This window comes from Corythoichthys intestinalis, chromosome 22 (assembly GCF_030265065.1).
Source record: "Corythoichthys intestinalis isolate RoL2023-P3 chromosome 22, ASM3026506v1, whole genome shotgun sequence".
NCBI classification, from domain to species: Eukaryota; Metazoa; Chordata; class Actinopteri; order Syngnathiformes; family Syngnathidae; genus Corythoichthys; species Corythoichthys intestinalis.
This window is the reverse complement of record NC_080416.1, coordinates 17,064,627-17,082,320: the sequence shown is the minus strand read 5'-3', so window position 1 is coordinate 17,082,320 and position 17,694 is coordinate 17,064,627. Positions and strand designations below refer to the sequence as shown.

The following is a 17,694-nucleotide window of genomic DNA, read 5'->3' as shown; positions in this document are numbered from 1 at the left end:
CTCTCCGTCTATCTTCTCTGTTATTGCAACCAACCGCCACACACGCCTTCACCATTTTGATTATTAATGTTAACGAGCAGAAAAACACGCCATAATAGGAGGAATTTACGTAGCGGTAATGCATCAAAACGACGAGTAGACGGACAATATGGCGCGGAGGCGTGGTTGTGACGTCATGTGAGTAGGGTCTATACAGACCCCCTCAAGATATAAAAGAGGTTCAACTAGTTGTCAGTCGACATATTATCACAAATGTTATGAGAATATTTTATCAAGGTTGAAAAGTTACCTAGTGTTGCTTTAATTTAAAAAAAAAAATCAACATTACAATTGTACAGTTGAGAAATAAATCCACGCATTTATAGTCATCTTTTAAATCAATATTTGGTTTGGCCTGTGATTTTGTCTGAGTTTTGATATTTGTAAATTTGAGTTTCTAACACCCAGTTCTTCCCACTCCAAAGTCTTATATACAGTGGGGCAAATAAGTATTTAGTCAACCACCAATTGTGCAAGTTCTCCTACTTTAAAAGATTAGAGAGGCATGTAATTGTCAACATGGGTAAACCTCAACCATGAGAGACAGAATGTGGAAAAAAAAAAAAAAACTGAAAATCACATTGTTTGATTTTTAAAGAATTTATTTGCAAATTAGAGTGGGGAAAAAAATATTTGGTCACCTACAAATAAGCAAGATTTCTGGCTGTCAAAGAGATCTAACTTCTTCTAACGAGGCTCCACTCGTTACCTGTATAATTGGCACCTGTTTTAACTCATTATCGGTATAAAAGACACCTGTCCACAATCTCAGTCAGTCACACTCCAAACTCCACTATGGCCAAGAGCTGTCAAAGGACACCAGAGACAAAATTCTAGACTTGCACCAGGCTGGGAAGACTGAATCTGCAATAGGTAAAACACTTGATGTAAAGAAATCAACTGTGGGAGCAGTTATTAAGACATACAATACCACTTAACAATCTCCCTCGATCTGGGGCTCCATTCAAGACCTCACCCCGTGGCGTCAAAATCATAACAAGAACGGTGAGCAAAAATCCCAGAACCACACAGGGGGACCTAGTGAATGACCTACAGAGAGCTGGGACCACAGTAACAAAGGCTACTATCAGTAACACAATACGCCGCTATGGACTCAAATCCTGCACTGCCAGACGTGTCCCCCTGCTGAAGAAAGTACACGTCCAGGCCCGTCTGCCGTTCGCTAGAGAGCATTTGGATGATTCAGAAGAGGACTGGGAGAATGTGTTATGGTCAGATGAAACCAAAATAGAACTTTTTGGTAGAAACACAGGTTTTTGTGTTTGGAGGAGAAAGAATTCTGAATTGCATCCGAAGAACACCATACCCACTGTGAAGCATGGGGGTGGAAACATCATGCTTTGGGGCTGTTTTTCTGCAAAGGGACCAGGACGATCTGTGTAAAGGAATGGGGCCGTGTATCGAGAGATTTTGAGTGAAAATCTCCTTCCATCAGCAAGGGCATTGAAAATGAGATGTGGCTTGGTCTTTCAGCATGACAATGATCGCAAACACACAGCCAGGGCACCAAAGGAGTGGCTTCATAAGAAGCATTTCAAGGTCCTGGAGTGGCCTAGCCAGTCTCCAGATCTCAACCCCATAGAAAATCTGTGGAGGGAATCGAAAGTCTGTGTTGCCCAACAACAGCACCAAACATCACTGCTATTGACCAAATACTTTTTTTCACACAATGATTTGCAAATAAATTCTTTAAAAATCAAACAATGTGATTTTTTTTTTTTTTTCCACATTCTGTCTGTCATGGTTGAGGTTTACCCATGTTGACAATTACAGGCCTCTCTAATATTTTCAAGTGGGAGAACTTGCACAACTAGTGGTTGACAAAATACTTACTTGCCCCACTGTATAAACCAAAGTGATAACATGCACCTGTGTATGAGTTGCTCACCCGCACTGACCACTAACCTCCATTCTCTTCTGTTTTTTTAGAAATTGAAAAGATTCAGAAGGACGAAGGCAAGGAGGAGGAAAAGTTTATCGATGTCGTCATCAACAAGAACATGAAACTGGGCCAGAAAGTTTTGATACCAGTCAAGCAGTTTCCTAAAGTAAGTCGAGACATTGAATGAGCGCCATTGTGCGGCATTTATTTATAGGTAATGCACCCTGCTCTAGTTTGGTTTTCAATTCCTCACAACAGCTCCTTGATGTTGTTGTGTTGTTGAATGTTGTCAGATGTAACATATCAAGGGGACATCTTGGCAAGGAGAACTGTATTCAGGAGCAGTTCTCGTCCCTCTCTGTCACACACAAATACACACACACACACACACACACTACATCTCTATTACACTGACCTTGATCAATGCCACTTTGATGTCTCACCATATTCATACGTCTATGAATATTTATGAATATATGATTGAGGAGAATTATCTCACAGCAGATTTCATTTTCTTGCCTCTTGCCATGGATTTCTCCATACACGACGTAAATAGCGGCCATTTCCTCTGTTCCTTGAGGCGTTTTTTTGCAAACAATATGACATTTCAGTATATTGCAACCAAAAGGGGCACACACAGCCCTCACAATAGAAAATTGGTGATAGTCCAAGCTCACACCACACTTTCATTTGGCCAGTGACAGTTTGCAATTCCGGCTATATCGGGCAACGAGTGGACATGAGGGTAGCACAGTGGAATAGTGCATAGCATTGCAGAAACAGGCATGAGTTGATGGACTTTTCTAAAGTCTGTCTGAATGTGAGTGTTTTAGAGCTTCACTAAATTATAATGCTGCTCAAACCCCAAGGTCAACAATTAGTGTGATAATATTCTCTTGACTCAAATGGACTGTTCAGGCAACATCTCCATAACCGTGCTCATAATTTGTTTACATCCTAACTATCATTGAGATTCAGATCATTACTTCCAAAGTAAATAAGATGTACACCCAAGAAGAGTTTGAATTAATTGGACAAAAGTAATGGTGAGCATAGAGGCCCATATTTTCTATGTATTGAGTCTGGCTTCACAGCTGAACACATTTGCTTTGACATATTTGATAAGTTGAGCCACTGATACGCTGTTTAGAGCTCCAACAAGCCACTGGGGGATGACAAATTCAATTTGCTCTAGTTGGCAGGTAGCAATGGCAAAAGTCATTCATCTGAATTGATTGTTTTCTCTTTTTTTTGCACTTGTACTGCCCAGCATCACCTTTTTGCTTTGGCATTGAGGTGGTGAATTCTTTTCCAAACGACTATTTACGAGAGGGTGAGCTAGTGTTTTTCTGGTTTTGTGACATTTTCTTTGTGGAAAATGACTTTTTTGGCTTGGGAAAAGCAAAGGCTAATAATATACCGTAAATATGTATATGTATAATATATATTATATGTCAAATGATTATAATTTTTAATCGAGTTAATTACAGCTTAAAAATTAATTAATCGTAATTAATCGCAATTCAAACCATCTATAAAATATGCCATATTTGTCTGTAAATTATTGTTGGAATGGAAACATAAGACACAAGATGGATATATACATTCAACATACGGTACATAAGTACTGTATTTCTTTATTATAACAATAAATCAACAAGATGGCGTTACCATTATTAACATTCTGTTAAAGCGATCCATGGATAGAAAGACTTGTAGTTCTTAAAAGACAAGTTATATAAATTTTATATCAAAACCCCTCTTCATGTTTTCGTTTTAAAAAAATGTGTAAAATTTTCAATCAAAAAATAAACTAGTAGCCCGCCATTGTTGATGTCAATAATTATTTACACAATGCTCATGGGTGCTGAAGCCTATAAAATCAATCGCACCCAAGCACCAACAGAGGGCGGCAAAACTCCGAAAAACGCAACAAGGACACCTCTCACTCTGCTCTCATTTTAATCTGTTTGAACGGGGCATTTGGGCGTTAATTGCGTCAAATGTTTTAACGGGATTAATTTAAAAAATTAATTACCGCTCGTTAATGCGATAATTTTGACAGCCCTAATATGTATATATATATATATATATATATATATATATATATATATATATATATATCTTTTTCTTCCCGCCATTGATAATAGCACTATTGTCATTACAAGTACATACTTGTGTAGAAAACACTATAATATAGTAGCGGTACTGATTAAAGTTAAAAAAAAAAAAAAAAAAAAAAAAAGAAAGCCTGCAATGTACATAGGCTAACTACCAATCTTAAACTATAGATTTGGATATTTAAAGAACGGAGGGAAAAAAATATTTAAAAGTACAACATTGTTTACTTTGTCTGCTTGTCTGATAGTAACAGGGCATTTGGCTCTCAAACAATATTCGCTATAGCTCTTAACTCAGGTCGAATGACATAATGGAATTGTCTCAGACCTTGTTTTGTCCTACATACAGCTTTATTGTCATTTTTCTCAGCATTTTATCAACATGTAATTTTGGCCTTTCTTTGTTGGATTTCATGTAAACTGATTGATTCTCTATAATCTCGAACCTATACTGAAGTGCTGTATGTATTGGTTGCAAGACCATGAAACCAAGTTTTCCTTTTATGGAAGGTACTCAGTTTTGCATGAATGAAGGACGCGATAGTACAGTGCCTTAGAAGTCAGTACACTGAATCTCTTGGCGGAATGCACTGCTGGTTCATTATTAAAGCATAAGTAGTCCCACTGGTTGTTTCCAATACTGTGATGTTCCTCGCTGCCCAAAGAAACGAGTGACTCTTCTTCCTGTCCTGCTGTCCTCAGCACGACAACCCAGTTCTCGCACTCTTTGAGCAATGGGCCATGCACTAACATATTCAGCAAATGATTAAAAGATCTCCGCTGTACACCCACAAAATAACCACCCACCACCAACAACATGCATTCTTTACCATTCTATAAGCTCTTTCAAGTTAGGGTATATAAATAACATGTTATTTTTTATATTGTTTACTTAGCATCTGCTTGCATGAAAAGAAAATAAAGGTTCTTGTCATTTAAAATGTTTTTTTTTTTTTCTTTTTCTAAAGCAACCATTTTCCATAACACAACCCTCTTCCATAACGCAATGACATCATTCCCGCCCAGCCGGGTCACATAATCCCTCATGATACCGAAAGCATTAGTACACTCCTGGAGCATTAGTCACAGGACAGATTTTTGGAGATGATAAACAGTCGGGGATTTATTTGTTTGGAAAACTCATATATTTGGATCATTTTTCCATATGATAAACTGGTATTACCACTCAAAACATATTTGCTGGTGTCATTTGGTTTTACCACAAATGTGACTTAACACAGTCAGGAAATTGCATGTCCACCAAGATGCAATTCAGGGTAGTGAAATTAGTAGTAGTAGTAGGTAGTGCTGTCACTGGAGGAACTTTTACAGCAAAGCACTTATATGGAAAAAAAATAAAATAAAAAGCACCTGCATCATTAATGTAAAATATGTGACTTATTACAGATTTATTTCTAGTTTCTGATGTGTTACCAGTAACTACTGTGTAACCATTACGGTGATCCCTCACCATATCAGGCTTAAAACTTTGCGCCCTCAGTCCATTGCGGATTTTTTTCAATTAAAAAAACAAAACAAAAAACATACAGTATTTAAAAATGTTAGATATACAGTATGCATGTATAAATTTGTGTTTTATTTTATATATATCTCATTTAAATCATAATTAATACATTTACAGGGCTTAAAAAACATTTATTAAAATGTACTAGGGCTGTCAAAAGATTAAAACTTTTAATCGAGTTAATCACAGCTTAAAAAATAATTAATCGTAATTGCAATTCAAACCGTCTATAAAATATGCTATATTTTTCTGTAAATTATTGTTGGAATGGAAAGATAAGACACAATACGGATATATACATTCAACATACTGTTCATAAGTACTGTATTTGTTTATTATAACAATAAATCAACAAGATGGCATTAACATTAACATTCTGTTAAAGAGATCCATGGATAGAAAGTAGTTCTTAAAAGATAAATGTTAGTACAAGTTATAGAAATGTTATATTAAAATCCCTCTTAATGTTTCCGTTTTTATAAAATTTGTAAAATTTTCAGTCAAAAAAATAAACTAGTAGCTCGCCATTGTTGATGTCAATAATTACACAATGCTCAGGTGCTGAAACCCATAAAATTAGTTGCACCCAAGCGCCAGCAGAGGGCAACAAAACACCAAAAAACACATGTAATAAGTGGACATGACACTGTGCTGTCATTTTAATCTGTTTGAGCGGGGCATGTGCGTTAATTGCATCAAATATTTTAGCGTGATTATTTAAAAAAATTAATTACCGCCCGCTAACGCGATAATTTTGACAGCCCTAAAATGTACATGTTTTTTTTTTTTTTTTTTTTTAAACATGTCTAATATGTATCTCTTTCCAATGCTGTTAAATCTGAATAAATACATTGAACACACCCTAAAAAAAATAGGGGGGAAAAAAATGTAAATAATTCGGTTATCGGACCTATTTTTAATTCTATCGGATTTATTATTATGATGTCATAATTCCTAATAATTATTGGTTCAATATTTATTGCACATCCCTAGTCCCCCTAGTAGTGGTAAGACTGTTTTTAGCCATGATAGCTTGCAAGGTGCAGTTCATGGCAATTACAAGAGATTCCTTTGTAGTTCAGGAGCTGCTGGTCCAAATTGCTGTAAAATAGCAATCCAAGGTTCCGCAACATGGATGCAATATCCGTCACTTAAAAATTGAACAGAACGAATTGTGCAGGTGTTGCTCAATTTTCTTTGTATTACCATAGGTTTAATTATAGCCTGTACACTCCATTATAGTCCCCTATGTCTGATCACATTGATAGAAATTGCAGTCATTCTTAACATACTGAGAAACACAATGGATCAAAATCACCAACCTTGCTGGAACTGGGGGGAAAAAAAACACCCCAACCACATGTTACTGTACTGAAGTAAATCACTAAAGCGCTCCTCTCAAAGCTATCAGGCAGGAATTGGCAGGTGCCCGCAAATAAGCTCAGTGAACAAAAGGCAAACAGAGGAAAGGGTGAGGTGAGGTGTTACCTCCTGCCAGCTAATTGATGACTTTGACGGTTAAAGGAGACAGCGGTATAAGTCACTGGCAAAGGAAACGTAGAGTAAGGCAGAAAGATTTTCACCACCTTTTGTCTCTCTTTGACCGTCTCCAACTGTGAACGGAATTGGGTTTGGCCCAAGTTAAAGTTCCTCTCGCTTTGATAAGTCTCTCAAGATAGTGCTGCTTGGCTTAGCAATGGCACCGCAATTTAGTGTCAATGACAAAACGCCACAACCTTTGTGATAATTCATTTTACAGTTGCCCAGTGGTTAAATGAAGATTGTGAATATATAGAGTATAATTCAGTGGAAAACTATTTCATTACTTAGATATGTTCTATAGAGACTTGAAAAAAAATCTTTATCTAGCAAAAGACACAATATTGACAAAATACGGATGATTTACCACCCATATTGATCCCACCGAGGAAGGAAAGAAAAGGTTTTATTGGCTTTAGTGAAAAGCTTGTGCAGGTTAAAGCCACATCAAATTGACAGGGATGTCTTTGTACTTTATCACGAGCAAACAGCTCCTTGATTGATCCCCTTACTCTTTGTTTTCTCTCCCGCAGTTTAACTTTGTCGGCAAACTTCTCGGGCCACGTGGAAACTCGTTAAAGAGGCTACAGGAGGACACCCTCACAAAGATGTCCATTCTGGGCAAAGGGTCCATGCGTGATAAAGAGAAGGTAACTCAACTCTCCTCTTTACCTTTCGGGCTAATCCCATTCATGTCAGTATAAAAATGAGTTTAGTGGCCGTTCCAATTTAAAATATTTTTTTGTTTTATTTTTTTTATTGAAAAATAAGCCCCTTTCACACACTCTGAAACACCGGGAATATCACTGGATTTAACCGTGCAGTAGTTGTATATGAAAACAATTTCCCGAATTTCTCAGATTTCTGTATAAAATCATCAAATATGATCTGATCCTTGTCAAAATCACACAGATGAAAAAACAGTGTCTGCTTAACTAAAACCTCCCAAGCATTTATAGGTTTTCATATTTTAATAAGGATAGTATGCAAACAATGACAGAAGCGAGAAAAATAAGTAAGGGAATCATCACATTTAAATATTTTGTGGCGCCCCCTTTGGCTGTTATAACTTCAACAAGATGCTTCCTGTAGCTGCAGATCAGTCTGGCACATTAATCAGAACTAATCTTGGTCCATTCTTCTCTACAAAACTGCTGTAGTTCAGTCAGATTCCTAGGATGTCTGGGATAAATCTCTACGTCTCGACTTTGACTTGGTCACTCCAGAACGTGTATTTTGTTCTGCTGAAGTTGATTTACTTCTGTGTTTAGGATCATTGTCTTGTTGCGGCATCCATCCTCTTATTAGCTTTAACTGTCTGACAGACGGCCTCAGGTTTTCCTGCAAAACATCCTGATAAACCTTTGAATTCATTCTTCCATTCATGATTGCAAGTTGTCCAGGTCTTGAGGAAGCAAAACCGCCCTAAATCATGATGCTCCCTCCACCATATTTCACGGTGGGGATGAGGTGTTGATGTTGGTGAGCTGTTCCATTTTTCCTCCACACATTACGTTGTGTGTTACTCCCAAACAATTCAACTTTGGTTTCATCAGTCCACAAAATATTTTGCCAAAACTTCTGTGGAGTGTCCACGTGCCTTTTTGCGAACATTAAACAAGCAACAATGTTTTTTTTTTTTGGCAGCAGTGGCTTCCTTCTAGGGATGGGCGATACCAGTGATTTTGGATTCGATCCGATACCAAGTAACACCAAGGCCAAATATTGCGATCCCGATCCGATATTGATACCAGAAGTACATATATATATATATATATATATACAACCCTGCAGAGTTGTCAGCCATTCTAATATCTAATGTACAACTACAGCTAGCACTAAAAAACTATTAAAAGTCTCTTTGTGTCAAATATGAATTGCAATGGAAAAACTGCTGCTTTTAATGACTAGCAAAGCAGTTTCCCTACAAACTCACAAACCAATCCATCAACAACAAAATCTGGTTAGTGTAACTCTTTAACCATGACCCTTAAATTCATATGCACAGAACATTTCCCTGCTACACGTTGTATTTTATCAAATTTTAATCTACCTAAGTCAAATATTTTTGATCTAATTAAAGAACAAATTAATAGTAGCATGTTACCACCCTCTAACGGTAGACCATTAAAACCAAATCCAATAAACAAGTCACTTGCAGTTTTTGAATTTTATTTTACTAACACAATTTTTAAACAGATTTTGAAATAATTGAAACAGACCTTTGACAAAATGAAAATAAATAGCAACAAAACATAAGAAATCAAGCATTTAATTGTTTTTAACATAAAACAATATGGAAGAATATATTTCACAGAAAAATATTAAACTAAATAAATATTAAACGTAAAATATTTTTAAAAAGCGTGCACAAAAATATACCCAAAAAATAGACAAAGAAAATATATTAATTCCAAATATCGATACTTTTGCTTGGGGATCGATTCCTAAAACATAATGCGCTGGTTCGAAATATCGATATTTTGGTATCGATCCGCCCATCCCTACTTCCTTCGTGGAGTTCTCCCATGAACACCGTTCTTGCCCATAGTTTTACATATTGTTGATGTGTGCCCAGAAATATTGGACTGTGCCAGTGATTTCTGTAAGTCCTTAGCAGACACTCTAGGGTTCTTTTTTAACTCTCTAAGTATTCTGCGCTGAACTCTTGGCATCATCTTTGATGGACGGCCACTCCTCTGGAGAGAAAAAATAGTGCCAAACTCTCTCCATTTGTTGACAACCTCTCTGGCTGTCGAGTGATGAACATCCGGACTTTTAGAGATGGTTTTGTATCCTTTCCCAGCTTTATACAAATCAACACTCCTTGATCGAAAGTCTTCAGACAGCTCTTTTGACCGAGCCATGATGCACATCAAACAATGCTTCTCATCAAGAATTCTTACCAGGTGTGTGTTTTATAGTTGGAAGGGAAGTTTTAACCGCCCATTGGTGATTGGGCACACACCTGACTTAAAATGTTTGGTAATATTTGTTTCAATTGCTCTTTAAGTCTCCTTAGGCAGAGGGTTCACTTACTTATTTTCTCCCTTCTGTCATTGTTTGCATGTTATCCTCATTGAAATATGAAAACCTACAAATGTTTGGGTGGTTTTAGATACAGCCGACACTTTATTTTCATCTGTGTGATTTTGACAAAGATCAGATCACATTTGATGGTGATTTTATGGAGAAATGTGAGAAATGGCAAAAGGTTCAGATACTTTTTCATACCATTGTATATCATCCGACTTGCTTTCTTTTATCCCTTTAACTCAGTTTCTTCTTCCAATTCTACTAGTGTGCCACATTTATAGGGAATGTGAAGGTAACATCTCTTTGGATGTAAATGAAGTCAGGGTCTTTTGTAATACGCACAAAGCCAATGCAGAAAACACACTGTGAATAGCAATGATCTGATTGTTTCAACTGTCAAAGACGAGAAGAAAGACTGATCAGGTATTTCATGAAAAGGAGAAATTTGAGGCAAAATTCATTTTAACAAGCCCTATTTATCAATGATTATGTGGGTGTCTACTGAGAGGATATAAATGACGCTAACAGCAGTTCAGAAGGAGCAGGATTGATTGCAGACTTTGTTAGCAGGGGATAAATCGACTTGGCTAGGCTCATCGGTGTCTGTGATTTGTCGGCTGCAATAATTCTTGTTATCATACAGCACATTCTTTTTGATTACGGTGATCAATAGTCTCAGACGGTCCAGAAGAGATCCGTCATGGAGATATGCTGACCCGAGCACCCGCACCTGTCTGCACATGCCTGGCGTGCGATTTAAGACCAGGCAGCTCTTTGGAGCTCGTAACAGCATCCCTCTTTTATTAATGGAGAGAGTTAGTCCTATTTCTACCGTTTCCTGACGTTTCTGGTGTTGAGTTAAGTAGAATCTGTCATAGTTGGTACTTCTGGTAGTGTGACAAGGAAGTCAGGCCATGGCATAGACAAAACAGCCAAAGGCTCTTTCAAGAGGAAATAATAATACAGCCGCCACATTCCCACAGACGCTCCCAGCCACGCTCTGATGCTTCTATTTAAAAAGTATTTTATTTATACATCCATCTATTTTCTATGTTGCTTACAGTCACTAGGATTGCAAGTGTGCTGCAACCTGACTTTGTGTAGAATAGGTGTTTTTTCATTTTTTTTATGAAACTGCCCTGCATTTTTAATGAACAATGGAGGAAAATTGAGTGCCTCCAAATAGAAGAAAAAATTCCATGCAAGCACTGGGAAAACATGTAAGGTCAACACAGGAAGACCAGATGTAAGCTCGCAACCTCTGGACTGGTTGGTGGTCGCGCTAACGAGTTGTTCAACGTGCTGCCTCATTATATTTCAGTTTTTTTGTGTTTTGTGCTTCAAGCTTCACGCGGGGTTGGAAAGTTTCCACCCTGTGAAAGATGGAAATGTCTTTGCTCAAGTCACGTATTTGACAAAGTGTTGGCCGGATAAAATTGTACAATGCTCACCATGTTTCCTCGAGACACTGTAAAGCAGCGGGATAATTGCTCTAATATTTGCTGCTCTTGTGTTGACAATTATGTCAGTGCTGAGGGGTTGAAAGGCACCGAGCTGTCGGCATCTGAGTCTGCCCGCCTCGTTATGGCACCTCAGCTGTCCTGCTGCTGTCAGGTCGTGATGATGTAGAGGCATCTCTGCTGTGCGACCCCCCTCTTGTTAACGCCGTAATTAACTCATCCATTTCCCTCCCTGGGACTTTCTCACAATCCTCACGAAAACCATAAAATTAATTTACTGTGCTTCGCTTACAGAGAGCTCAGTGTGATTGAATTCTTATTTTAATTGTCAGAGTGCATCCTTTTTAAGTGTTTTTCCTGAACATTTGTTGGGTTTAAAAAAAAAAAAAAATCATAGCATAATATCCAATAAATAACGTGTATGGTATGAGATGAACTATGTGAGAAAAATACTTTATGCTGTATTTTGGCACATTTTAACACGGGCTTCAGGTTATCATGGTTGCCAAGAGAACTATTTGTGATTGGAAACACAGAAGGTAAATAGAACAATTATTGCTTTTGATTATGCTACAGGTGACTAAACAGATAGAATAAAAGAACAAAGAGTGCTGCTGAGTTGTAAAAGAAAAATGAAGTCATTCCTAAGAAATCTTTTATGAACGTGGCTTGAGACAAACTGCTACTGCTAAAGACATTTTGACTTTAATGGTCATAATGTCCCCAGAAAGTGAATTTAATAATGATTTTTTATGGGTTTTTTTGGAACATATTTGATTTTTTTTTTTTTTTTTTTTTTGTAAGACCGTACTACATGATTTACAGAAGGTGATCCAAACAATACCTCACTTCACATGTTTACCTACAATAGAGGTAAATGCTTACTATAACACGGATACCTGTTTGACTTTTTGGAGATAGGAAATCTAGCTGGGACAGTTTTTTTTCAGGATTGTTTTATCCATCCATCCATCCATCCATCCATCCATCCATCCATCCATCCATCCATCCATCCATCCATCCATCCATCCATCCATCCATCCATCCATCCATCCATCCATCCATCCATCCATCCATCCATCCATCCATCCATCCATCCATCCATCCATCCATCCATCCATCCATCATCTGCTGCTTAATCCATGGTCGGATCCTGGGGGCATTAGCAGGGAAACCCAGACTTCCCTCTCCCCAGCCACTTCAATCAGATCCTCCGGTGTGATCCCAAGGTGTTCCCAGGCCAGCCGAGAGACATGGTCTCTCCAGCGTGTCCTGGGTAGTCCCCGGGCCCTCCCGCCTGTGGGACATGCCCGGTATACCTCTCCAGGGAGGCGTCCAAGAGGCATCCGAACCAGATGCCCGAGCCTCCTCAACTGGCTTCTCTCAACGCGGAGGAGTAGCGGCTCGACACCTAGTCCCTCCTGGATGACCAAGCTTCTCACCCTATCTCTAGGGAGAACCCGGACGCCATGCGGAGGAAACTCATTTCAGCCACTTGTATCTGGGATCTTGTTATTCGTTCACGACCCACAGTTCGTGACCATAGGTAAGGGTAGGAACGCAGATCGACTGGTAAATCGAGAGCTTCGCCTTTCGGCTCAGCTTCTTCTTCACCACTGCGGACCGGTACATTGTCCCCATCACTGCAGATGCTGCACCGATCTGCCTGTCAATCTCCAGCTAGAATTTGTTTCCATGAGTCATAACCTTATCGTGTTGGAGGGGTTTGCGTGTCCCAATGATCCTAGAAGTTTAGTCTGGAACTCCTGTCTCACCGCTGTTTCAGCAAAAGAGTCTGTGACCCAGCTTTTTATTGGCCTCTCGAGCCCGAACGAAAATCGTCCGTGCAATCAGATTTGTTTATTTGCGTGTCGTGTTCTTAACGAGCAACGCCTCTCTTGCGCGTCGGAAGTCGTCTCCATAAGAGCACAGATGGCGAACGGGAGAGCCAACAATGTGTTCCCAATCGCGGCAAATTCAGTTCTGAATGACCAAAAACACATCGAGTCGCTAAAACTCTAAAGCATGTTGAAAAAAGTTCTCCGCTCTCCTCATATGTTTACGTCCTTGCGCTAGAGTTTCTTGTTGCTTTACCAACGTCATGTTCGCCCGTCGCTGATTGGTCCACTCCGCTGTCTGTTTGCTGTGGCTTGCGCCGCCCTGGGAATTTGATCTGCGGAACAGTCGCCGGACTTTATAGCTGGAACAGCGGTGAGTCTGGAGTTCCAGGCTACTAGGAGCGATGTTGTTTGGGGCTAGGCCTGAACGATATTGGAAAAAACTATTGTTGCGATTTTTTGGGGGGGATTTGCGATATATTGCGATATTATATTGCAATATTAAAAAATATAAGTATATTTTTTAAAGATAATTTCACTAGATGACTTGAATAGCTGTTTGGAAAGACTTTGGATGACTCACCATGACCACAGTGTACAGTGATCCCTGGTTTTTTGTGGATAATGGGGACCAGAACCCGCCGCGAAGTAGCACACTCCCCCCCCCCTTTTTTTTTATTTTTTTTTTTTGTGTGTGTGTGTGTGTGTGTGCTCAATGCATTTATTCAGAATTAGCATTGGAAAGAGATAAATATAAGACGTGTTTTTTTCCTCACTTTTTTCCCTAAAGTATGATTTAAAAAAAAAAAAAGTGTATGTATATGTATGTGTCTATATATATATATATATATATATATATATATATATATATATGAAGTGCTTAAAAACCATATATATATATATATATATATATATATATATATATATATATATATATATATATATATATATATATATGGTTTTTAAGCACTTCAAATATATTTTTATGATCAGTTTTAAACATAACTGTCCAACCAAATCATATTTGAACAAGAATAAAGTACTGTAGTAGAAAAGGGCTTGGCTTGATTAAATGCTTCTGTTTATCTACCTTAGCTGCGACTCTTGGAGTGACATGTAGAAATTACAAGCTCCTCATGATCACCTCTGGCATTTATTTTATATGTCTTGAAAGTCTCCACACACACACACACACACACACACACACACATTAATTCTAGCGTGCCTTCGATGCAGAAACTGTTTAACAAGTTAAACGATGATTGACACATTGCTGAGCTGTGAAAAAGATCATAGACAACCATCATCGTTAACTTTAATAAGCAAGTGCTGCAGTGACTGTGAGGAACAAAGAGCTGGGAGGAGGAGGGTGTTAGGCTGTGCGCAGAGCAGAAAGCAAGGCGTATGTGTATTAAAAAAACAAAAAAAAACTATCGCACATCCTTGCGATGGTACTATCGCGCACATTGCGATGGCGATGTTTAAACAATATATCGTTCAGGCTTTTTTGGGGCTTTATGCATGGCAAACAGGTCCTAGGTGAGGGACCAGACAAAGCATGACTCCAAAGACCCGTTATGATGATAAACAAAAATGGACTCGGTTTTCCCTTGCCCGGACGTGGGTTACCGGGGCCCCCCTCTGGAGCCGGGCCTTGAAGTGGGGCTCGAAGGCGTGGGTCCCCCATCCTATGGGCTCACCACCATTGGGAGCAGCCAAAGGGGTCGGGTGCGTAGGGAGTTGGGCGGCAGCCAAAGGTGGGGGCCTTGGCGGTCCGACCTCCAGCTACAGAAGCTAACTCTTAGGAATTTATTTTAGTGCTTCGGTTTTCAGTTTTTACACTGTGTTTCCTTATTTTCGGTTTTATGTTGAAACAAAGAATTATTTTCGTGCAACCCTACATTCAAGGCTCTATCTGTTTTGTTCAAAGGACATACAATGATTGTTTTTGTAGTGGTGCAATACCAATGTGTGAAATCATGTGGGTTTGACCTGATTTTAAAGCCGTTCTTATAAAAAAAAAAACCCCGACACATTTACTTTCTTAATAAATGTCTCTGATGTGATTCCTTACCTGATGCTGATCTGGCAACACAATATAATCCGTTCCACACCCCCCCAAGTCTCTTCTTTAATATTTAATTTGAAAGTGGATTTAGCTCAGTTATTCCCTTCCCCAAAGCCTCGTCTACTGAAGCGCCGGCGTCCACCCTGTGTGTTTCCAGGGTGAACCGCTATTTCTAAGATTTGTTGAGAGCGGGAAAAAAAACAAAAATGGAAGATACCGCCAATAGATATGAGAAACAGACAGCTGTAATCTGTCGCTTTGGGCTGCTTAGCTGCTGTCGAACGCGGCTGGATCATGGATGCCTCTTATCAGTGCTGATAGTGTGACCTCCATCCTTCTGAAAACATCTATATGCAGATGGTGCGTTCATGCATGTTGACTATGACAACCGGTTGAGATTTCCACTAGCTGTACTAGCTTGTTGCAAGGTTTAGGGTGGTTTATTATAACCTTTTATGGTTTTTAAATGTTTTAATAACATTCATCTGAGATTTTATCTTTTCTTTGAATTTCACTGGCTGTATAGTTTCTCCACCGTTGCTTCTTATTTTGAATCAGGGGTACCCACATGACTCACTGTATCATTGGACTGAGTCATCGTTTTAAGACTATAATGATTGTTTTCCCAAGCTTTTTTCAACGCAAATATCCCTACACATGAAAGGGAAAAGCAGGGCCAGATCTGCGTCTCTCCTCACACTCTTGCTTACACGCTCAACACTGGTGGCTCAGTAAAAGCCCAGATTTATGGCAGAAATTACCATATCATTAACATACCACAGGCGCTTTTAAAAGAAGGTTATTTATAATTAGATGACATCAGAGACACTGGCTGCTGTGGTGCTGAGGAGGGATAAAGGAAAGGGGAAGTAGTGACTATTGGAAAGCCCCCGAGAAGATTTTTAGTAGAAAATGGAGAAAGTGGGACACTGAACCTGTTCTTTGTCTGATGTTATCATAGACATTTGGGGCTTTTGTTGTCCTATTTCCTGCCATCAACATTATCCTGGCCTGCTTCTGTCGGGACCTAAGCAGTCCGCAAGCACGGCACTGTTTACATGTTAACATTTCCCATTGCGGTCTTCAGCAAGGTGCAGCTGCTCTACTTGTGCGGTTTCTAGGGTGTTATTTTTTTTTATGTGCGCCTAAACCCATTTAAAAACTTCGACATGTAACTTCTGTGGTGACAGATGATCAAAAATTAAGTTGTGGAGGGATTAAAGCTCCTTTAATTCCTCCCCTGAAAGCATGTTTAGTCTCTACCCGGTGAAAATAGGATGGAAGCAAAAGTGACGTGAAACAAAGTCGGATGCAACATGTTTTTAATAGATTTACTGCCTGCTACGCTGCTTGAACTGACAAGCTGATCTATGCGAAGATGCGCAAATTGGTTTATGATCCTCTGGCAAACAGATTCCGACTACTTTCATAAAGGAAATGAAATCATATTTTACTTAGCGTTGCTTTAGATTCAAAGAGAAGCAAACAAAAAGTGTAGGGTCACAAAATTCTCATATACTGTCAACTCGAGGCACGGCTGCATCTGAGAAAAAATAAAGCGGTTTAAAATTTAACGCTTATAGTATGTATCTCCGTGCTCCCATTTAAATATCAGTGTACCATCTGGTACATTTTTGCTTTGAATTAAGGAATGGGGCGCTGGGCCGATTAACAGGGGGCCTGCATTGTTGGCGTGGCTGTCAAAGCTGACTGAGTGGAATCGGAGACAACATTCTTGTGAATAAATGCTTAAATCCCTGAATTCTTTATAGATATGGACATAAAACAGTCTCGATTCTTGGTTAAAAGCAAAAAAACAAAACAAAAAAAATGTGTGGTTAGCATTTATTTTACGTAAATATGTTGAAGTGATGCTAGTCTGTTAATCAATGTGGTGGCCACCATATGTAAACAGAGCTTTATAGGAGAAAATTCTTGTGAATAAATGCTTAAATCCCTGAATTCTTTATAAATATGGACGTGAAACAGTCTTGATTCTTGGTTAAAAGCATAAACAAAATGTGCTGTTATCATTTATTTTACGTAAATATGTCAAAGTACAATGCTAGTCAATGTGGCGGCCGCCATATGTAAACAGAGCTTTTCCGGTGAAAATTCTTGTGAATAAATGCTTAAATCTGTGGATTCTTTATAAATATGGACGTA

At 38.8% G+C, this 17,694-nt stretch overlaps 1 protein-coding gene across 2 annotated transcripts in view; it reads left to right on the top strand.

The window, feature by feature from the left end:
* The window catches only part of khdrbs3 (KH domain containing, RNA binding, signal transduction associated 3), a 194,311-nt gene that overhangs the window by 88,437 nt on the left and 88,180 nt on the right, over positions 1-17,694 (top strand). For both annotated transcript variants that reach the window (XR_009061836.1, XM_057827250.1), the window contains exons 2-3: positions 1,990-2,108; positions 7,660-7,776. Coding sequence is in view for 1 of the 2 variants with exons in the window: in XM_057827250.1 (XP_057683233.1) it covers positions 1,990-2,108; positions 7,660-7,776 (236 nt within the window). In the remaining variant the exon portion in view is untranslated. The remainder of the gene's footprint in view (positions 1-1,989; positions 2,109-7,659; positions 7,777-17,694) is intronic.